The sequence below is a fragment of the Fusarium oxysporum genome, chromosome 9 (assembly GCF_000149955.1).
Source record: "Fusarium oxysporum f. sp. lycopersici 4287 chromosome 9, whole genome shotgun sequence".
In the NCBI taxonomy this organism is placed as follows: Eukaryota; Fungi; Ascomycota; class Sordariomycetes; order Hypocreales; family Nectriaceae; genus Fusarium; species Fusarium oxysporum.
The window spans coordinates 1,763,619-1,783,334 of NC_030994.1; the positions used below are offsets into that span (position 1 = coordinate 1,763,619).

The following is a 19,716-nucleotide window of genomic DNA, read 5'->3' on the forward strand; positions in this document are numbered from 1 at the left end:
TTCAGAGACACATGAAGCAGGCCCTGAGAATTCCTCCATCTAAGGGGTTCTTGAGATTCGTTCCCCTCGCCGAAGACTGCGCTGGGTGGAAAGGTAACACACTTGCTGGGCATATTACAGGAGTAACAGAAGAGGCACAAGCGATGACGGAGCGTCGAGGTTCGCTCAGAGCTCCGAGGAGAAGATCTAGTAAGGTGAGCCTCTTATATCGCTATGTTGAAGAAGCTGGTTTTGATCAACATGAGTAGGCATTTCGAGGAATAAGGAGTAAGATGACTGCATCAGAGAGCGCATCTACATTAAATCCTAACACATCGAATGGAATATTGTCTAATGACCCAGAAACTCTTGGAAAGGCTGCGAAAAGCGAGGCCGAGACCGAGAAAGACAAGACAAAGACGATAAAGCGAAGGAGGAGTTTCATTCATGCCCTGTTTCCTAGGTCAGCGAGCCGACTAGCGGAAAGAGAGGCGGAATGAGAGAAAATGAATGCAGAGATCCCTATCAGCTAGGTAGCCACTAGCAGTGATTAGAGGGTTGAAATATCGATAGAACTCTTTTGTTTGCGAGGAATGATATGAACGGAATTGTTAAGTCATATAACGCTTCGGTACAGGGTAACCTGCTGCAGATTGCATGCGCCACAGGTAACATGAAGATATCAAGAAAATATTGGAAGAACAGGGCCCTCTCCCAGCCAAGGAGTGAAGCTAGGTGCTAGTACCTAGTGATGAGATAATATATAACGATGTTACCACTTATCATATCTGAACCTGGCTTAGATTACGTGAAGTCACATATGAGTCTATAAGGATACATCCAGGCCTGATAGAAAACCACCTGAGGTCGTTTACAGGAGGTAGGTACCTTCGTTTAGTGGGTTGCGGGGAGTTTCAGCGCTATCAGCTGCTGCCTGAGCCGTCATAGCTCCAACCACCTCCAAATGACAATCTCAAGACCATACATACACATACAACACCTGGAGACGCATCAATCATCCGTCACCTATAGAACGTTCATGCCCATATTTCTCGTCATAATCGGCTATTGTCCTCCATCGCATCGTATACACACCTACCAATCAAGCACCGTAGCAATCAACCTTTCCCGTCGATACGCTCACTGATCAATCACTGAGCATAGCAATTGACTTTCTCAGCCTCACAGCCTTGCTCTCAGACCTACATTTGGACCAACCCAGCCTCGGAGAGTTGACCACTAGGACGGGAGATATCGTGTAGCACAGGATAGCTAGACCTGGGCTCTCTAAGCAAAATGGAGGTAAGATACTAGTGCTTGTTGCGCCTGATTTCCCATGCTTTCTTTTTCTCTCTTGTCTCGACGCTTAAGTGTGCGCTTGACCCTTCGTGTGACCAATGCAACACGATACAACAAAGCACAGCACGACACAGCACAGCGCAACAATGCTGTCACCTCTAAGGGTCACTCCCATCCTGTCAGCTCCCGCAATATGTCACCAAGCCCTAGCCTGCATCGAGGTAAAGATTGGTACTCAGTAGTGGCGCTGGCCACAAAATTACGGCATCAGCGTCCTGGCAGCACTCTGGATGCCCTGATTCGACGGACATTCGCTTGGCTGGGCCGCTGCTGTGTAGAGGAGTCTGTGTCACCTCAAGTGAGAGGATATGCGTCTCTTATACAACGCGAGGCGTGGTGAGGCGAGGCTCTATACGAGCCACGCTGGCCTGCAAGTATGAGTCCGAGTTGGGGTTTAAAGACCGCTGAAGCCTCATCACGTCCAATCCCGGCCAGCTGGAGCCTTCTACGCCTTCAGTTCGCCTGATAATGCAATAGATGGGATCCTTTTGCTCCGATTCATCAGGTGCTGCCAGTTGGCGGGTATTTCATGTCCCTGTCCGTCAGTGCCCATTGTATCAACCACTGATAGCTCGCCATCTTGATTCGACACAAAGAAAGAGGACAATAAAAGGAGAAGAATCCTCAAGATAGTTTTGCTGGATATCAAGTGACATGAGCAAACCCGATATTCACTTTCACTCTAACCCAAGAACCCATAACCCAATACCCTCAACACCAAACTACCCCCTCTCCATTGCCATAGCACAAGCCCCAAAATGTCACTCAGTCCTCCAATTTACAATCTTGCACGCTCCTTTGACGAGGCAGATGATACATCTGCCAGCGGAACAAGTCCAGCCCAGCTAAATCTTCAACGTCTTTTCGAACAGTCAATTAGCGGAGCTTCGGCATCTAAAAAGGATGCACAAAAACCTGCCGCCCCCGGACCCAATTCTGTTGGCGCAGCTCCTAAGGGGAAGCCGCGCTTATTACTCATGGGTCAACGAAGGTATGATATACGTGGGAGAAAAGAGCAGACGTCAGCTAACAGTATGTCACAGGAGCGGAAAGTCATCCATCTCGAGTGTAGTCTTCCACAAGCTGCCCCCGAACGAGACTCTATTCCTTGAATCAACGGCTAGAATTCAAAAGGACTCCATGGCGTTAGTGCTAGCAATACTCTGACCGTGATGACCATAAACTCATAATTGCATAGGTCATTCATGGATTTCCAAGTCTGGGACTTTCCAGGCCAGATCGACGTCTTTGAGAACCCAGGATTTGATATTGAGGCCATCTTCAGCGAGATTGGAGCCCTCATCTGGGTCATCGACGCCCAGGATGACTACCTCGAAGCCGTCATGCGCCTCAATACCACGATCCTTTTTCTTCAGCGAACATACCCCAACATCAATATTGAGGTCTTCATCCACAAGGTTGACGGCCTCTCAGATGACTACAAGCTCGATATTCAGCGCGACATCACCATCCGTATTCAAGATGAGTTGTCAGACCACGGCTTTGAGAACGCCCCCGTCACCTTCCACCTAACCTCCATTTACAACCATTCTATTTTCGAGGCTTTCAGCAAGGTTATCCAAAAGCTCATTCCTCGCCTTGGAACGCTGGAATCCATGCTTACCAACCTCTGCCGCACGTGCCGTTTCGAAAAGGCATACCTCTTTGATGTGCTTACAAAGATCTATATCGCCACTGACAGCGCAACTGCCGATATGGCGAGCTACGAGATCTGCAGTGATTACATCGATGTCATCATTGATATAACTGAGGTTTATGGTACGTGGCAGCGCAGTGATGAAGGGCGGCGTCGGCTGGAGGGTGAACCGTGGAGCGCGCCTATCGATAAACAGATTGGCTGCAACACTGCAGAAAGCTGTCTTGTCCTGCACGACGGAAACAAGCCCATCATGCTGCGTGAGGTGGATCGTTACTTGGCCCTTGTTGCTATTATGAAGGAGGACTCGTACGATAGCATGCCCCTGGTTAACATGAATGTCGAGGCCGTTGTTGAGGGATTGACCGAATTCTTTAACATCACTAAGCCCCGGCAGCAGTAACTCGACTGCCATGACTGAAAGGGGGAGGGACTTCATATTTCTGTTCTACCTTGTAAATTATTTAAGCTAGCGTCCTTTTCAACACCTGTTTTTGAGAGTCCATGACGCCGGGTTCGGATTTCCTTCGAAGTACCCCCATTTCTATGTTGATATTTATCGAAGTGAACCGCATGACAGCTTGAGCTACGGAAAAGTAAATGTTTTGATAGTGGTGCGATTACTCTCAAGAACGCAGACTCTCGGGGGCATGTCGCCCCTGACATTATTCCTGTCGTTAACCTCCATACGCAATGGTCTAGACACTGACTTCTCAGGAAAAGAGTAGGCCGTGAATCCATCAACTGATACGCAGGGCGTCTCACTAAGCCTGTTGGGATCGTAGTCGGCATATGTAAGCCTTTCTGTTCGGATAGGTACGCAGACAACTTGCGGCCCGTTATCTTTTTGCAACATTAGTATCATACTTGTTGTATAAAGAAACGTTCCATTAGCTCACCTTGACTGTTACTTAGTATGACAAGTGTTTCGTCGTTGAGAAACTTCAAGTCAATCAATGTACGTGGGCCAAGATCGATACGACAACTTGTTGGTGGCCTGTTGGTACTAATGCCATTGATAATATTGATGCCGACGGAGAATATTTGAACTTCAATCTGTTAGCAAGGATAGTTCTTCAGACCATGTAACAGGGCTCGCCTCACCTTCGCTTTTAGCCTCTTTAGATGCTAAAGCAGTCACCACATTTGTTTCCTAATTCGATGTCAGTAAATAGATGAGTCGCACAAAGAAGTTCAAGCACCTTGTTCTTTGATTTGCTCATCCTCATATCTCTATGTGACACCACACGACCAGCCGAGAGTCTAATTGGGTTTCCAAGTCGAACGCTACGCCTCTTTGCCTCTGCAATACCCTTGAATGTACGATTTGCCCAGTTCGTGGCATATGAAACAAGAAATTCGACACGTGGGAGAGCTTTCATGCTGGGCTGGCCGTTCTCCCACTTTACCAACGCCTGATCAAGGACATGAAGCAGAGTCGGACCACCTTCTATGTGCGCCCAGTCTGCTTCATAGTCTTCTCTGGTCATTTTGTCAAAGAATAGCCGAAGCGGGCTATCGATGAGATAATTCTCAATATAACTCAGAACCTTTGCAATGTCCATGGTTGCCTCCTTTTCCGTGAGTTCCTCGCTCGCGGAGCTAGAAGAGGCAAGCCGGTCGATTTGGAAGCGAAGCCATGTTGAGAACGCGGTGAAGCTATCAAGTTCGTCCATCACGTTGATCAATACTTTGTGACCGATGAGCTGGAGACATTGAACAATATCCATCAAGCGACTAGTTTGCTGGAGAGTGAAGCCGATGTCATCTCGGGTGTCATGAAATTGAGCCAAGCCTCGTAGCCTGCTTAGGATGATTGCACAGCGGTCAAGAGCTGGGAGGAAGTTCTCATGGACTAAATTTCTGAGGCCCTCCAAGCCGGAGACTACTGCTTTATCCCATCGTTTATGGCCCTGCAAAGTTTAGCCAATGTCACAAGGAACCTGAATTCCCAAGTCACTTACTCGTTCTGCCAGACTTTCAACCAACCACTCGCGTACAGGCTCGTAGGCGTGACCTGTCACTGCCAAATGGTAAAGAGCAGGTACAATACTTCGTGGCCCAGTCTCGAGATTTTCGAGATCGCCTTCAATACTTCGCAGAAATCTTGTGGGAAGCTCGCGCGTGTTTCGCCATTCGACCTGCATATGAAGTTGTGCTTGCTTCAGATATCTCAATAGCTTTTGAAGAGTGGTTAACTTGGAGGCGAGGAGAGAAAGGTTGATAGGGTGGGATGAGATGAAGGGAAGGTCGATAGGCACCAAGTGCACTTCTTCTGGCTCTTCTGATTTGTCTGCAACTAGTAAAGCCTGGGTTGATACCTGTGGGTGCGATGCATGAAGAATAAGCTGTGAGCTTGATGATGGATTAATCTGGGGGCATTGAAAGCTGCCAATGATGAACGAATCGTATATGCTCAGCTGAAGCTGACCATCGCTCGTCCCAATAATCATAACGCTGACTTGATCATACTCCTCTGGCTTCGGGGGCTGGAAGAGGAAGTCTATACCAGTTCTCAACGTGAAAACCAAAGCATCTTCTCTGTTAAGGGATTATTAGTATGTTGGGTTCGACCGTGGAAGCTGAGGACATACCCTGAACCGGCACTACTGCTGGGAAGAGGGCTGATCTTGGGTAATACTGTGTCAACCTCGAGGAAAGTCAGTTCACGAGGAAGATCCAACGGAAGACCACCTCCATTCCGCGTTGGATCTTCACCGAGGCCATCCTTCAGAGCTTGGGATACGGCACTGGAGCTCTTCCCGGCAATACTGCTACTCGCCCATCCAATGTGCGTGATCTTGTTCCCTGAAGATTCGCCAACTTTGATATGGTGAGCTGCCTTGTTGTTCTCGAGCCCCATCAATCGCACAAAGCCGTCACTCCATCCGACTGCAAGGAATTGGCCTACGACGATTGAATGAGTAGTTTTCTCGATCATGAAGTATTTGTTTACTGACCATCCGACCTCCAAGTAACTGCCTGCGCGTCTGGTGCTTTTAGGCCCGGCGCACCAACTTGGTGGATCTTGGAAACAACCTGACCAGGAGGTCTGTACACAAGTATGTTCTTGTCCACTGGGTCCCAAGTTGCTGAGAGATCTAGAGTTGGGCAGCTCACAGGGTAGCCATCAGGTGCCCTGTCTTGATACTCAGTCGCGCTGAAGGGCGCAAGTTGGTTTCGCTGCGCCATGTTTATCTGTGGCGTTGACACAGCCCATGAGAGTATCTTCAGAGAACTTCTAACATCCCTATGAGCTGCAAACTATCACTTTTCGTGTTGCTTGGAGAGTGCAATGTTGTATGCAAGTTGTGACCGAGAAACAACAAGCCCACAGGGAGGAGTTAGTATGGACCGTGCATCCGTGAGTAACTCGCACTATACAACTCAGACACGATATTGCTCGTGGGAATAGAAGAACAGTCAGATCAGACGAGAGTGAAATGCATACTCATTAAATATGCAGAGGCGAAAAAAAATATCAGGGATGTGACAACAAGGCTGATGAATATAAATACCTCGATTCTGCATTTCAACTCCCCAACAACATTCACTATTGCGTGCATAATAATTAGCTGTATGGAAGCTGGTTTTGTGTCAATAATGATGAACAACGGCCACTTATTAACAAAATGACCAAAACACGAAACATCAATTGTCGTTGCGCCATTAGGTTCTAAACCGCCAAGACACTCCTACTAATGCCTATCTCCAGCTCTACTCAAATACATATCCCTATCCTTTTATAGAGTAAATTCGCCCAGAAGCTGTTCCTAAATCGAAAGACTTTTGGGTTCCGTCTATTCTACCAAGAAGTTGTCTGCGTGAGACTTGATCTCCTTGGAAAATGTCACTTCCTCGTCTTCTTCCAAAAGAGACGCGGAGTGAACCTGCGAAATGGTTAACATCATACTTAAGTATGCAAGCCGGGATCGGGACTTACGTCAACGTCAATGTATGGTGTGCTCTTGTTGAAGCGAACCGTCATAGGGAAGAAATCATTCTCATCACCGGACTCGGCCTCGAACTCGAATGAGCCATTGGGGTTATCCTCATCCACGTTGCCAATTGTCCACTCGAGAGCGTCGCCAGAAAGGTAGCATCGAAGCTTGAAACAACAGGCTCGCTACCTGCATAGGGAATAACGACACTAACATCGTTCAGGGCATCGCTACCGGTCAATTCGTACTCGACCGTTATGTTGTACTTGGCCCCCTCCTTGTTGATCCAGACAGTAAAGGTAATTGGGCATGCGCTGGCGTCATCAACCTTGGGAGAAGCCCTCCATCGCAGAACACCAACAGCGTTGTTGACCGGGAAGCCACGTGCAGTGTTGCTCATCTGGATAATCTTGGAACCGTTGAACAGGTTTCGGTCAACGTTGGGGTGTGTACGAAACTGTACGCCATGCGACGCAACAGCTTGGAGGCCGAGCTTGATCTTTGTCAGGCTAGGGTCTGAGATGCGGAGAACAAGATCGCCACTGATAGCTAGGGAGTTGACAGCACCCTCGCGAGACAACTTGGCCGAGATAGTCTCTGAAATAGTGACGTGGATAGCATCGCGATCAAGGGTTGACGAGAGGCGAGGTTCGGCGGCTTCGGCATGCTGGGCGGGTGCGGGGGTAACAAGAGGTGAATCGTCGATTTCGCCTCCCATGTCACCTCGCACTCGCTCGAACATGTCAGTTGTCTTGGACTTCTTCCCCAATTGCATACCCTTGGCTTTAGGAGCCAACGGTCTTGAAGGTGTTAGCCAATTGCATTCTGGAACACTGTAAGTGCCACTTACTTGCTGAAGGACTTGTTCTTCTCAGCCTCGTATGAGTCGTAGGTGCTGGTATTGGATTGCGAAGGGGGGTTGTATGAGGGATAGGAAGGACTTCTGGGCATACCACCACTGCTGCCCATTCCGCCCATGCCACCCATAGCTCCGCGACCACTGCGAGCAGCATCCTTGCGCTGCATCTCGAGCTGTTTCGCCTTTCGTTTTCGCTCCTCGGTGGCTTCCAACTCTTTGTTCTATGCAGGTATAAGTAAACGTCTGTGAAGTAGACCCCAGTGGAGCTTCTTACTCTTGCAATAATCTCTTGGATGCGCTCCTCATGACTCTCCATGTCCAGGAAGGTCTTGATTTGGCTAATGGTCAAGTTCTCACGGTAGCCGAGGGTGACAAGCTCGTCAAAAGCACTGAGCAGTTCGTAGGCATTCTTGAGGATTTCGCGCTCGTCGAGGCTCTTGCATGTGCTGGTAACTACCTGGGCAAACAGGTGCAGGGAGTCGATGTCCTGGAGAATGTTGGACTGTCGATTGGTGATGAGAACCATGTAGAGCTCGTCGAGAGGCTGGTAAACGAATCGGACGTTGTCTTGCTCGACGGTCGTGTGCTGCGTACCGCTATCGGCAAGTTTGGGGAACGAGGCGAGGAGGGCTTCTATGCGCGATCGTGGCATCTCTCGGAACTGTCTCGAGAGGACAGCTTTCCCTCCACGGGTGCAAATCGAAGCCGCAAGGACGACCTAGGGAGCATGAGTACATGATGTAAGCAGGGGTGATAGTGGTAGGTGTTGCGCACCATCTTGGCGGAGTAATTCGAGCAGATGTTTCTTGATTGCGATGAGAGTTGCAAGTTGTTGAATGCTCGTCCCCTGGATGTTAGATAGAGCGGGCCAATATTCAAGTCGGTGGGAGGTGCAGGAGCCTGAAGAGGTACGTACCCCTCTTGCGGCCACCTGGAAGCCAGGAGCCCAGGAGCTGCTATGAAGTGGAAGGGGAAGAACAGCACGGCCCAGCAGCCAGCTACCCCACGCTAGCTCTTTTTAGGTAAGCGTCAGCCTCTTACCTCCCTGACACTCACCTTACCTCAGCCTTTCTGGGTCCCGCTGCTTAATCACCCAACGAAATTCATTCTGAGAGAGCTTGCCTGCCTAGTCCATATACTCTCCTCAGCTTCAACCTTCAACCTTAAGAAAGCTACCTATTTTACGTTTTTTCTTTCACGGACCAACCAACGTAAAAACATCAGCACTATAAGAACGGCGCGCGTGGGCGTCCTTCGTTTTTATCAAACACAATCTCACCAACCTGGATCAAATGTCGCATACCAGCCTAAATTACATTTCTAGCCAAGCTTGGTCTTTGTCTCTTTGATTCAAACCATCGCGTCTACGAATTCATCCCGACGCGCGCAAACTGCCGCCCTCCGGCACGCATATTTCCCCCACTACCTTAATTCTATCTGCTTTCAACGCATTGAGCACTCGATTCCTCATCATAGCAAATCTCTTCCACTCAATTTCGATCTGAAGCACCAGCTCTGAAGGATCCAAACCAAATCCTAAGACATGACGGAGATCGAAATGGACATTGATATGGCCAAGCCAGTCTTGGACGGTAAAATTGAGGACGATTTCATCGACTTCGATACCGACATGGTTGATTCTAATCATGACCTGCAAAAGAACGATGACAACTTGGAGAGCATGGATAGAGAAATGCAAGAAGATGAGGACGCTGTGAATCATGAAGCCTACGAGACGAACGGTATCACGGGCGAGGATGTGGACTTCGACCTACACGATGTCGAGGATACAGCAAACAGTCCTGAACATGTGGATTATGAAGTGACCGAGGCTCCTGAGCTTGGGACTCAGGGACCGATACAAACAGCTCAGCCACCCGACGAAGACGTGCCAGAAAACGAAGAGAAAGTAGAAATTTTGGATGAAATAATCGTTCATGGCGATGCGGTGTCTGACGATCACGAATCTACACACGAGATTGATTACGAATTTGAGGATAATGCAGAATCAGAAGACTCACATCAAGATGAGAAAACAGCTGCCGCAAGCCGTGCAACAAGATCTGAGCCAAATGGAATAGCCGGTGCTGCTGAAGAGCAAGATGACCACGAACCTGAGAATGATGCTACTGCAACGGGACAAGAGTTATCCGATCACACCGGAGACGAGAATAACATATCAAGCCACAATGACCAAAATGAGCCTCGCGATCCAAAGGAAGAAGAAGCAGAGCCGGATGAGGTTGCGACTGGTGAAGCAGAAGCCGAGGATGTGAAGGCAGATGAGTATAATGTTGAGAATACCCACGCATCCGGTGACAACGACGAAATACACGATGGAGAAGATGCGAATAGTCATGAAGAAACCACTACCTTGGCATCAGGGCAAAATGATGAAACAACCGAAGCTGTCGAGGAAGCTGAAGATCACGATTATGACGCGGGCGAACATGTCGCAGATGCATATGACGAACACGCAACCACTGATACGGATCATGTGGATCACTCAGCTACTGGAGAAGATTCGAATGGGAAGACAGATGAGGGCTTTCCTGCTATAACGGTACAGTATAAAGGAGACGAATTTCCTATGTTCTCCACCACCACCCATGGTTTCTTTGCCAATACTTCGGTTCTCGATGAGCCACTTGAGAAGTTGATTGCTGGTCTTCGGAGTGAGCTTGAAAATGAGATTGCCGAGGATGATGACTTGGTACTCCAGGTTGATGAGCTTGGCCTCGAACTTGTTGAGGTAAGGAAAGGCTCTGGCTTTTATCCAGAATGCGCTAACATTTTGAAACAGACAACCCAAGGCGAGACCATGTCGAACGTTACACTCCGTCAAATTCTTGAAATTTTCGACCTTCTTGTCAAGAACCAGGACCCAGATGGCTCACGCCCACTGTATGCCTATCTTTTTACTAAACCTAACGCAGAAAAGCGCTTCGAGTATCTCGTCGAGAGTGCCACGGCGGGGAAGGGGCTTGATGAAGTTATCCATCTCTTCGAGACTCCCATGACTGCTGGAACTAGCATGCTGGAAACAGCTGCAACTATCGATGGTGTTCACGAGGAACTGGACGAGTTCGACAGCCCAATTGATGATGAACATCACAGCGAGATAGATGAAGCAGAAAATGAGGATGAATATCTGGAAGGCGAACATGCGAACCCCGATGCCACTGGTTCTGAGGGGCAAGAGTTTAAAGACCAGGAAGTCGATGACCATGAAGTCAACAGCCAGCAGGCCAATAACCAGGATGGCCATTATGAAGATGATCAAGACAATATCAACGTTGCAACCGACACTCAGATCGAGATATCAGTCAATGCTTCTGCCGTTGATTTGGAGGATCCAGAGACCGCTGTTGACAGCCTCACTGCTGCTGATGAGGATGGTCTTGAGCAAAATGGTAAAGCAACCTCATTATTTTCCACTTTCCTTTGTTGCTATTACCCCGACTTCTGCCTCTGTGCCCCCTGTGTGTCGGAGTATGTCGAAACCCACAACAAAGATGAAGCAGAATTCCGGAAAACTGTCAAGTGCAATTACGGAACTATGCAAATTCTTTCACCCAAAGTACAATATCTCCGTCCCCATCAATCCAAACATCACCGCTCCCTGTCTGATTTCAGCACAACGTATTCTTTCAATAATACTGACGAATTTACTCCAGCACGAGCTGACAGCGAGATTGACCCATTTGCCAATTTCGAGTTAGACGAGGAAGCCGAGTTCAACGGAGATGTCGCTCTCGGAGAGAATACAGAGACCCAAGATGAGGTCAATGTTGATGCCGAGCCAGAACCACTCCATGCACAAACTAATGACACGAGCACTACAACCACTCTTCAAGAGGAGGAGGAAGCGTCCTCTTTCAACGTTGACCTTGGAGTGGCCTCTGCAACAGTAGAGACGGCCGAGAAAAGCAAGACTGATGATGACGACCTGGACGAAATCGACTGGAGAGATGAGCATGAACCAGAAGACCAAGCACCAAGCACTCCTTCGGCTGCTGGTAAACGAGCCCGTGGTGATGACGATGATGTAGATGCGGAAGATGAGCAAGGTGCGATAAAAAAGACCCTCAGCTAAGTTGCAATGGTGACTAACGTTATGCAGATGCCAAGCGCCGTCGTCCCTGAATGATTTCGCCTCCTAACTAACCGCAACATTCTCCAATATCGACAAACACCCCCCCTCTTCAATAACTAAAATTCAACAGCTGCCGGTAATATGATGCACAGTGGCTATCTGAACTCGACAGTCAGGTCCTTGACCTTTGTCATTGTTCTCAACGCTATTGTCGCAGAAGTTTTCCTGGTGGTAAGAATGCAACATGTTTTGAACGACACAATATGGGTCACAGAAACCCATACCAGCGGATTCTGGGTAGGTAAGAAATGAATCCACATCTACTAATTATATAGGGCAAAGAAAGATCTTATGCATTTCTGCATTTTATGAGGTCGAGCTTGATTCTGGCCATTGACAACATGGTCGTTTGTTTTGTTTTGTTTCATACTCGATTGTTGATGACGCAAGTGTCGATACCCTTTCCCCTTTCAAATTAATAATATAAGAACAAAATGCACGATCCTGGTCGGTAAGAGAACAGGTGGATTAGTTCTGGTTCTGTATGATATGGTTCGTGGGATGGAATGAGGCGTTGGCGGCTGGACCGGAGGGAAAACTCAAAGCTGTGAACGGTGCTTGGAGTTGAAGTTATAGTGAAGCGTGGGAGATAGTTGAGACGGACAGGATTTCTGATGTGGATCTATACTCTACCTACGCTTTAGTCGGGGGTTACTTATAGCAAACAATCTGAGCCTTCTACTGGGTTAGGTGGCCATTGAGGGCGTTTGGTGTAGGGCCCTGGGCAGTCTTTAGCTGATTCGCTTGATGAGAACACTATCTTGAGATCTGGTCGCTAAGATTCTATAAATAACGTATCTGGATTATCATGATAATCATGGCGAAGGGGATTGGCCAGGTAGTTATCACCAAACAGAAACAAAAAATCGAAACAGTTTAATGATGAGCATTGATCACTTAACTTGTTTCCAGCGCCGGGTCACCCGTAGCATTAAAGGGCGTCATGGATCCCTGTTTGAAGGTGTCGGCTACGTTAAGGGGTTGATTAAGTTGAGCGCTAAGAGTGTCGATCAGGAACAAGATGAAGAGTAGGGTTGGCGTGTTGATAATAGCCCACAATATCAGACCAATTTGCATTTTGGGATTGGATTCATTCAATTATTGCGATACTCTATCCTCCTAGACAATATCTTTGTTGTAGTTTCTCGCAACTGCTTCAGAGAGGATAACTTATCGAACGTGGCTCAGACATCAAAAACTATTAAATGTGGCGCACGGGAGGCGCTGTTGAGAAGTTCTCGATCTTTGCTACAACGGAGCGAGCGAGGCACTACCGAATTGCGGATGCTAAAAAAAAACATTTTCCCCAAAGAATCAAGGACTGTTTGGAGCTTGAGATGCGGGCTGCTGACGTGGACACGAGGACAGGTTGCGGGACAAGGACGAACTTGATGGGCTGGAAATGGAGACGAGTCCAGGGGTTAAAGCCGAAAGATGGCGAGTGAGAAGCAGATGATGAGAAACAAGGGGCTTGTCGTCCGTCCCCCTTGAATCAAGCAGCCAGAAGCGCTAGTAATGGAAGTGAATTGAGTGTACAGGGCAGGGAGTAAAAGTCAGCGAGCATCACCAGAGTCGTTTATCTGCTAATTGTTTGTTCTTTGATATAGTAGAAACTTATACACTATAGATGCATAAGAAATCTGGATTGTGCTTCCCAAAGTAACTGTCAAGAGCTACAATATTCGGGGGAACTAATCAATACAGCAATCCTACTGATACAACTATTTGGTTGTTTGAAGTGACTGTGATATGGGGAATCTCCTGCAGCAAGTGTCTGTTGCAGCTGATAACTGCCATGTCCAACGTACTTGTGTGAGTGTCAACATTAGTTCAGGGGTGAGAACCACTCGCACCCATCGATCGTATCGTGTTGTGCTGTGGTTGTGTCGTATCGTGCCGTCTAAGCCTCGGCTTTAGCATCTGAGGACAATACAATAATTAGTTGTATGTAGTATCCGTACTTTACAGTCAGCGGAAGTTAGGCAACCTAATGCAATTGCTGTGTTTCGACGCTCGGGTCTGTGCCGAGTTTCCCTTAAGTTGCCGTATCTCAGTGGTTTGTTTTATCTTTACGGGCTGCTAGTCACTAGTTTCTCGGAGACTCTTAGATAAAATAACTGGATCGTGGAATGAAGTGTCGTCAGATGCAAGAAAGAAAAAAAGAAAAGTCCAGATGCTCAGGCACTTGACCTCAGGATCCCCACCTCTTTTTGAGTCCTGAGGGCCCTGAAGTGTTAGTGAGTCTAAGTTGTAACGCCAGGGACATGGACCTGACGCCAGGGGGTAGTGGATGGATCCATCGTCCTCTGTTGGCGCCCTCTTTTGAAACCTCTTGAACTTTGCTGTGCCCGATTCTGGTGGCGGTACTTGTCAGCACACTATAATTTCACCTCTACCCAGGTACCCTCAGCCTTTTCTGCTTCTCCACTGCTGGTTTTGTCCAAGCCTCTCGTAGCCTGTAGCTAGCAGGCCCCTGTCTGGTCTGATCTGGCCTCCCCAAACTTTGTCTCTGTCTCTCCCACACGAACGTACTGTACTGTATCTCATCCCGTCCGCACTCCTGCTGCAGCCTCTCCATTTTTACTTACAATCCAGCCAAGCTGTCCCTTCTCCCTATCATCCAACCCCCCCCTCCCTGCCTTTTGCGAATACCGTCGTTGCGCATCACGAGTCTCACGCTTGTCAAGATACGAAGGCAATAACGGATTCGACAATAATTGGACCATACGATACCCCAAAACCGACCTTGCTCCGTCGCAAATCGCTTGCCTACAGCAACAGCAGCACGCCCAGTCCCCCCTCCATCTGCCTCCAACACCAAGACTCTGCAGTCGTCCACGCGGCCAGAACTCCAATCTCGATTTAACTCTCCCAACGAAGAGTTTATAGCGATATTTTGATGTGTCTGCGATAAAGTAGAGCTCGATTCCTCAGCAACTCACTCGTTTCAACACTCGTTATTGCTATACGGCTTCTCTCGCCCGGTGCGAGCCCACGCCAATAGTGAACGATCCTTTCGGTTCAGCTCCGACTCTCTGCGGCGCATTCTGCCCAAACCGTTATTCGATTCGGATTATCGCTTTCAGCGCATTGGGTACATATATAGAAAGTCGACTTTGTGCGCTTCGTCGCTGTCGTGCGCTCTCTAAAACATCATGATTGAAGACAAGTATGTCGCGTTCCACTCTCGTTAGCCTTCTCCTGAGAAGCCACCTCGATCGGGTCCTTCTTGTAACCCGACCACGCTATTCTCACTACACGTGCTAATATTGCCTCAAGGTATATCGGTCTGGCTCTTGCTATGACATCGGCCTTGGCCATCGGTAAGTTATGTTTGATTACACTGGGGCGTCGCAAGGCTAACTATGTTTCAGGAACAAGCTTCGTTATTACAAAAAAGGTTCGTCCAACAGAGCTACTGTCTGTCTGCGAGCGGCGAATTCTATCGTTACTTCAGCGTCTAGCGCCATGTTCTGCATCTCGCCTTGAGCATAAACTAATCCACTTCCTAGGGATTGATTCAAGCAGAAGAACGGCATGGCTTTGAAGGCGACGGCTTTGTCTACCTTCGAAATCCCCTGTGGTGGGCCGGTATTGCGACTCGTAAGTGCTCTATCAGACAAGATCCCTATTGACAGCTTTACTAACATCAAATTAGTTGGTCTAGGAGAAGTCTGCAACTTTGCCGCATACGCTTTCGCCCCTGCTATCCTCGTCACACCTCTTGGAGCTCTCAGTGTGCTCATTGGCGCTGTTCTTGGCTCGTACTTCCTCAACGAAGAGCTTGGTACGCTGGGCAAGCTCGGCAGTGCTATATGCCTGATCGGCGCTGTTATTATTGTTCTTCATGCGCCTCCGGATGAGGAGATCGAGACCGTCGACGAGATCTTGCACTACGCAATTCAGCCAGGTTCGTGCACAAGAAGCATATTTACGAGGATGGCAGTTCCTAAAACTGATCCCAGGTTTCCTTCTCTACGCCTTCGCCGTTGTTGCTTTCGCCGTCTTCATGATTTACAAGATCGCCCCTGTCTATGGCAGGAGAAACGCCCTCATTTATCTTTCCATCTGCTCCACCGTCGGATCCATTTCAGTCATGTCTGTCAAGGCCTTTGGTATTGCGCTTAAGCTTACTTTTGCTGGCCACAACCAGTTCAGCCACCCTTCGACATACGTTTTCATGATTTTAACGGCCGTATGCATTGTGACTCAGATGAATTACTTCAACAAAGCTCTTGCCAGCTTTCCCACCAACATGTAAGTGGTTTACGGAGTTCTAACAATTGGCCTTTACTAACAGTAGTGCCAGTGTCAACCCCCTCTACTACGTAACGTTCACCACCGCCACCCTCTGTGCCTCCTTTATCCTCTTCAGCGGATTCAACACGAACGACCCAGTCAATACTCTCTCGCTGCTTTGCGGATTCTTGGTTACTTTTACGGGCGTCTATCTCCTGAACCTTTCCAGGGGTGACCCCCATGGCCAAAGATTGACCGCTGGACGAGGAGGAAGCGACGCCACCGGTACCGACATGGTTTCTGGTTTACAAACTCGTCTGAGCATGCAGGCAAGGAGGAGCGGCGATCCTTCACGACACAGCATGAGCAGCCAACGTGGAGACCGCGAGGGTCTCATTCGCGCATACGACGAGGAAGAAGCTGCTGGTTTCGCTCTGACCGACCTCGCCTCGGATAGTGACGAAGATGTTCGTCACGCCAACGGCAATGGCAAAGCGAGCTATGATGAAAACATCGAGCTCGATAACCGCCACAAGTCAGGCGATCGGTGATGGTCTGCGACGTTTCCAGCAACCTAATGGCGGAGTAAAAGAATATCGGTTAACCACCGGTCATCAGCTCCGCAACGATATCTTGCATGTTTCATTATCTCAAACAGGCATTGTACATTTTCAAACCATTTGACCGGGCATTTCTCTCGGCGTATGGGCTGCATACACGGATGGTACATTACGCAACGGCATACTTTAATGTTGGTGCCAACTGTGTTTTTACCTATGCCAAACGGGATTGGGACTCGGAATCAACGACATGTATTGTTTGCTATTACTGGAGTACTATGGGCACACGGTCTTGGACGGCGTTGGCGGATTTTGTATTGGGGCCATAGGCGAATCCTCGTTGTACGATAACTACAGAGCATGAGCGATAGGATGGGACTGGACGGCGAACTTCCATATCAGGGCCGTTTATACAGGGATGCTCGTCAAAATGATTATCGATTGGCCCGAGGTAGATCTGGAGTTGAGGATACACATTCGAGCCCAGTTTACAGCATGTGGTATCAAGCGAATTTTGACGAAGATGGAGGGGTTTAGATAGGAACTCCTGGACAAACAGATTGAACGGTTCAGAACAAACGAAGCCAAGTTTGAATTTTAACAAGAAAAGAGGGAAAGCCAGAGGCTGCCTATTATAGACAAGAATTATTACGACGTTTAGTACATTGGATAGCAGGTGGGATTGTATCTCACAAAAACAAGATTCTGGCTTGGAGATGTAAAGTCCTGATTATATTTGGTTCTCCATCGTGCTGTCTGCAATGTGCCTTTTGGCCTTCACTATATTCTCACCAGGCTGATGAAGATATCTTTTTGATGCCTGTTTGTACTTGATATATGACATTGTATGCCATTTCCTTCAGCTACGTGCAAGATTTGCTTATTTGGTGAATTGTGAATGACAATTATTGGTGGCCAGACTATCCGTTCATTGGCCAGTTCCGTAAGTCAAGGAGAAAAACTACATAATATCCTCAACAAGGGAGTTAGATTATGATTGACAACATCTCTGAACATGGCTAGTCGTTTCAAACCGCTATATGATTGAATATCGACAAATATCCAAACTCAACCACAGCATCTGAGATTCTTTGTGGAACACAGATCACCATAAATGGCATAATTGACTGCCTTATTACAACCCAGCGTTTAGTGAGCTACAATAGAGCCTTGACCGAAGCCTAGGATGACCATTAGGCTTGCTCTTGACGGAAGTTGAGTCTAGGAAAATCAAGAGCCAGAAGAGAAGGATAGGTAATCATGTGAAGTATAACTGTTTTTCAACTCGATTGAAATAGGAAAAATCGGCGTGGCCGTTATTGTGGTTACGATACTCCCTAAGCTGTGTTGTGTATTAGCGTGAGGAAATATATAGTACCCCGGAAAGAGACAGACAAGCGTGATAAACAGACTTGAGTGTTGCCAGCTCGATATTGTGTGGGCAAGCTAGCCTGTCTACGAAACATTCACGTACTCAATTCAGACAAGACTTCAAAGTCGCTCAGAGGCACTCAAGGTATTGGTAGACAGAAGACACAGTCACAAGACGTGTCGTCGTAATCTTCGGGTCTCATTTTTTCTCTTTTATGCTTTGCCTACCATTACAAGCAAGAATGAAACCGTCCGTGCCCTTAGCAGATGCAAATGATCAATTGACGCCTGAGTAGACCTCCGTCCCTCATCCCACGGATCTCCATCTTTCCTTCATCAGGTTTCGACGGCTTTTCCCAGCCTGGTGATTTAAGCATTTTATTGCTCAACAGCCTGGACCTCATCACCACCCTCTTCCTCAGCAACTCGAGCATCCTGAGCAGCCTGAGCGGCTTGGGCGGCCTTAGCGCCGTAGTCCTGGCTGACAGGCTGGAGGACAGCCTGCTCCTCCTTGGGCTCGATAATGGTGACAGCGTCAGGGAGAGTCTTCTGGGGACCGGCCTTGCCCTCAGGGTCGGAGCCGCGCATGATCTTGACCTTGATACCCAGGACACCCTGTCGGAGGAGAACGTGACGGGTAGCGTGGTCGATGAAGTCCTTGGCGGGCTGACCAGAGTGAATCATGAAGCCGTCGGTGAACTTCATGGACTTGGCACGGGCAGCACGGAGCTTACCGGAGACGACAACCTCACAACCCTTGGCGCCAGACTCCATGATGAAGCGGAGGACACCATAGCAAGCACGTCGGACGGCGAGACCGTTGAGAAGCTTGTATCGCAGGGACTCGCACTGAGCGACGGCGGAGAGACCACGGTTCTGGACCTTGGCGGCGTAGAGGGAGACGGAGTTCTCGGGGAACTTGAATCGCTTCTGGATGAGCGAGGTGAGCTCGCGAATGCGGCGGCCCTGCTCGCCGAGAACCTCCTGGGTGTGGGTGGCTCGGATGATGATATCGGTGACGGTGGGGGTAACGCGGACCTCGACGCCGGAGTAGCCCTCCTCAGCGAGCTCGCGCTGGAAGAACTCGTTGAGCTCAGCGTAGAAGACACCGTCGGCGACGAACTTTCTCCGCTTGGAGCTGTGAAGAAGATTGTTAGTGAATCTTGGACTTTTGACTCGATTTTATGACGGAGAATGGTATTTTGCGGGGTGACGATGGTGGTGATGGCGATGTTTCGATTCGATCAAGAAGGAGTTCGCAATTGCAATGTCAATAACTCACATCTGAGATCCGGGGTGAGCCATCTTGAAAATAGGACTTGTGTTGTCGGGACTGGACTTGACTTGGTGTCTTGTCTTGAGTCTGTTGGCGAGCTGAGGGTTGGCGGGCTGAAGAGAAAGATTCGCGGTCCTAGGTGGATTTCGGCTTCACTGCACTCACAAATGTTGGCCTACTCGCTCAATTTTTTGGTGTGTGGTTGAGCCCTAAATCTGGCAAGCGGGTTCCAGTGGTCGCACATTCCGTTTGGAGGAGTGGGTCCCGAATGCGAGGGGATATATCCTCTCAATCGGAGAACGGAGAAACAAATTAACGA

At 48.6% G+C, this 19,716-nt stretch overlaps 6 protein-coding genes across 11 annotated transcripts; 3 read left to right on the forward strand and 3 right to left on the reverse strand.

Annotated features, from left to right (window-relative positions):
* Window positions 1-937: 937 nt before the first annotated feature.
* FOXG_09460 (uncharacterized protein) lies at window positions 938-3,739 on the forward strand. Of its 3 annotated transcripts, XM_018388642.1 has the most exons (4): window positions 938-1,281; window positions 2,211-2,329; window positions 2,382-2,483; window positions 2,537-3,739. In XM_018388642.1, exons 1-4 carry the CDS (start codon window positions 1,276-1,278, stop codon window positions 3,396-3,398), a joined length of 1,089 nt encoding a protein of 362 aa, XP_018246739.1. In that variant the 5' UTR covers window positions 938-1,275; the 3' UTR covers window positions 3,399-3,739. The 3 variants fall into 3 exon arrangements, with proteins under 3 accessions (XP_018246739.1, XP_018246740.1, XP_018246738.1); XM_018388643.1 differs by having other exon boundaries at window positions 2,382-3,739; XM_018388641.1 differs by having other exon boundaries at window positions 952-2,329.
* FOXG_09461 (uncharacterized protein) lies at window positions 3,039-6,297 on the reverse strand. The gene is made up of 7 exons (XM_018388644.1): window positions 5,956-6,297; window positions 5,590-5,902; window positions 4,960-5,536; window positions 4,198-4,908; window positions 4,100-4,148; window positions 3,895-4,044; window positions 3,039-3,838 (listed from the first exon to the last, which is right to left on the reverse strand). Exons 1-7 carry the CDS (start codon window positions 6,185-6,187, stop codon window positions 3,582-3,584), a joined length of 2,289 nt encoding a protein of 762 aa, XP_018246741.1. The 5' UTR covers window positions 6,188-6,297; the 3' UTR covers window positions 3,039-3,581.
* A 194-nt stretch (window positions 6,298-6,491) lies between these two features.
* On the reverse strand, window positions 6,492-8,759 carry FOXG_09462 (uncharacterized protein). Its single transcript, XM_018388645.1, has 5 exons — window positions 8,570-8,759; window positions 8,070-8,513; window positions 7,787-8,016; window positions 6,939-7,736; window positions 6,492-6,885 (listed from the first exon to the last, which is right to left on the reverse strand). The coding sequence occupies exons 1-4, from the start codon at window positions 8,570-8,572 to the stop codon at window positions 6,980-6,982; spliced, it is 1,434 nt and encodes a 477-aa protein (XP_018246742.1). The 5' UTR covers window positions 8,573-8,759; the 3' UTR covers window positions 6,492-6,885; window positions 6,939-6,979.
* A 131-nt stretch (window positions 8,760-8,890) lies between these two features.
* Window positions 8,891-12,921, forward strand: FOXG_09463 (uncharacterized protein). Of its 4 annotated transcripts, XM_018388649.1 has the most exons (4): window positions 8,891-10,547; window positions 10,599-11,208; window positions 11,473-11,865; window positions 11,919-12,921. In XM_018388649.1, exons 1-4 carry the CDS (start codon window positions 9,339-9,341, stop codon window positions 11,939-11,941), a joined length of 2,235 nt encoding a protein of 744 aa, XP_018246746.1. In that variant the 5' UTR covers window positions 8,891-9,338; the 3' UTR covers window positions 11,942-12,921. The 4 variants fall into 4 exon arrangements, with proteins under 4 accessions (XP_018246746.1, XP_018246744.1, XP_018246743.1 ...); XM_018388647.1 differs by having other exon boundaries at window positions 10,599-11,865; XM_018388648.1 differs by having other exon boundaries at window positions 8,937-10,547; window positions 11,473-12,921.
* A 2,133-nt stretch (window positions 12,922-15,054) lies between these two features.
* FOXG_09464 (uncharacterized protein) lies at window positions 15,055-17,173 on the forward strand. Its single transcript, XM_018388650.1, has 7 exons — window positions 15,055-15,120; window positions 15,231-15,274; window positions 15,326-15,351; window positions 15,464-15,554; window positions 15,610-15,861; window positions 15,917-16,208; window positions 16,261-17,173. The coding sequence occupies exons 1-7, from the start codon at window positions 15,107-15,109 to the stop codon at window positions 16,739-16,741; spliced, it is 1,200 nt and encodes a 399-aa protein (XP_018246747.1). The 5' UTR covers window positions 15,055-15,106; the 3' UTR covers window positions 16,742-17,173.
* An 839-nt stretch (window positions 17,174-18,012) lies between these two features.
* On the reverse strand, window positions 18,013-19,681 carry FOXG_09465 (40S ribosomal protein S3). Its single transcript, XM_018388651.1, has 2 exons — window positions 19,404-19,681; window positions 18,013-19,259 (listed from the first exon to the last, which is right to left on the reverse strand). Exons 1-2 carry the CDS (start codon window positions 19,424-19,426, stop codon window positions 18,500-18,502), a joined length of 783 nt encoding a protein of 260 aa, XP_018246748.1. The 5' UTR covers window positions 19,427-19,681; the 3' UTR covers window positions 18,013-18,499.
* Between the last annotated feature and the right edge of the window lie 35 nt (window positions 19,682-19,716).

Bases quoted from the DNA above. Each gene is read 5' to 3' on its own strand.
- FOXG_09460 (XM_018388641.1), top strand. From the start codon at position 2,097: ATGTCACTCAGTCCTCCAATTTACAATCTTGCACGCTCCTTTGACGAG. The intron at 2,330-2,381 runs GTATGATATACG...AGTATGTCACAG, and splicing joins TTACTCATGGGTCAACGAAG to GAGCGGAAAGTCATCCATCT. The intron at 2,484-2,536 runs GTTAGTGCTAGC...ATAATTGCATAG, and splicing joins ATTCAAAAGGACTCCATGGC to GTCATTCATGGATTTCCAAG.
- FOXG_09461 (XM_018388644.1), bottom strand. From the start codon at position 6,187: ATGGCGCAGCGAAACCAACTTGCGCCCTTCAGCGCGACTGAGTATCAA. The intron at 5,903-5,955 runs GTCAGTAAACAA...CAATCGTCGTAG, and splicing joins AGTTACTTGGAGGTCGGATG to GCCAATTCCTTGCAGTCGGA. The intron at 3,839-3,894 runs GTGAGCTAATGG...TGTTGCAAAAAG, and splicing joins CATACTAAGTAACAGTCAAG to ATAACGGGCCGCAAGTTGTC.
- FOXG_09462 (XM_018388645.1), bottom strand. The intron at 8,017-8,069 runs GTAAGAAGCTCC...ATACCTGCATAG, and splicing joins TCCAAGAGATTATTGCAAGA to AACAAAGAGTTGGAAGCCAC. The intron at 7,737-7,786 runs GTAAGTGGCACT...AACACCTTCAAG, and splicing joins AAGAACAAGTCCTTCAGCAA to ACCGTTGGCTCCTAAAGCCA.
- FOXG_09463 (XM_018388646.1), top strand. From the start codon at position 9,339: ATGACGGAGATCGAAATGGACATTGATATGGCCAAGCCAGTCTTGGAC. The intron at 10,548-10,598 runs GTAAGGAAAGGC...ATTTTGAAACAG, and splicing joins TTGGCCTCGAACTTGTTGAG to ACAACCCAAGGCGAGACCAT.
- FOXG_09464 (XM_018388650.1), top strand. The intron at 15,862-15,916 runs GTTCGTGCACAA...AACTGATCCCAG, and splicing joins GCACTACGCAATTCAGCCAG to GTTTCCTTCTCTACGCCTTC. The intron at 16,209-16,260 runs GTAAGTGGTTTA...CAGTAGTGCCAG, and splicing joins GCCAGCTTTCCCACCAACAT to TGTCAACCCCCTCTACTACG.
- FOXG_09465 (XM_018388651.1), bottom strand. From the start codon at position 19,426: ATGGCTCACCCCGGATCTCAGAT. The intron at 19,260-19,403 runs GTGAGTTATTGA...TCTTCTTCACAG, and splicing joins GCTCACCCCGGATCTCAGAT to CTCCAAGCGGAGAAAGTTCG.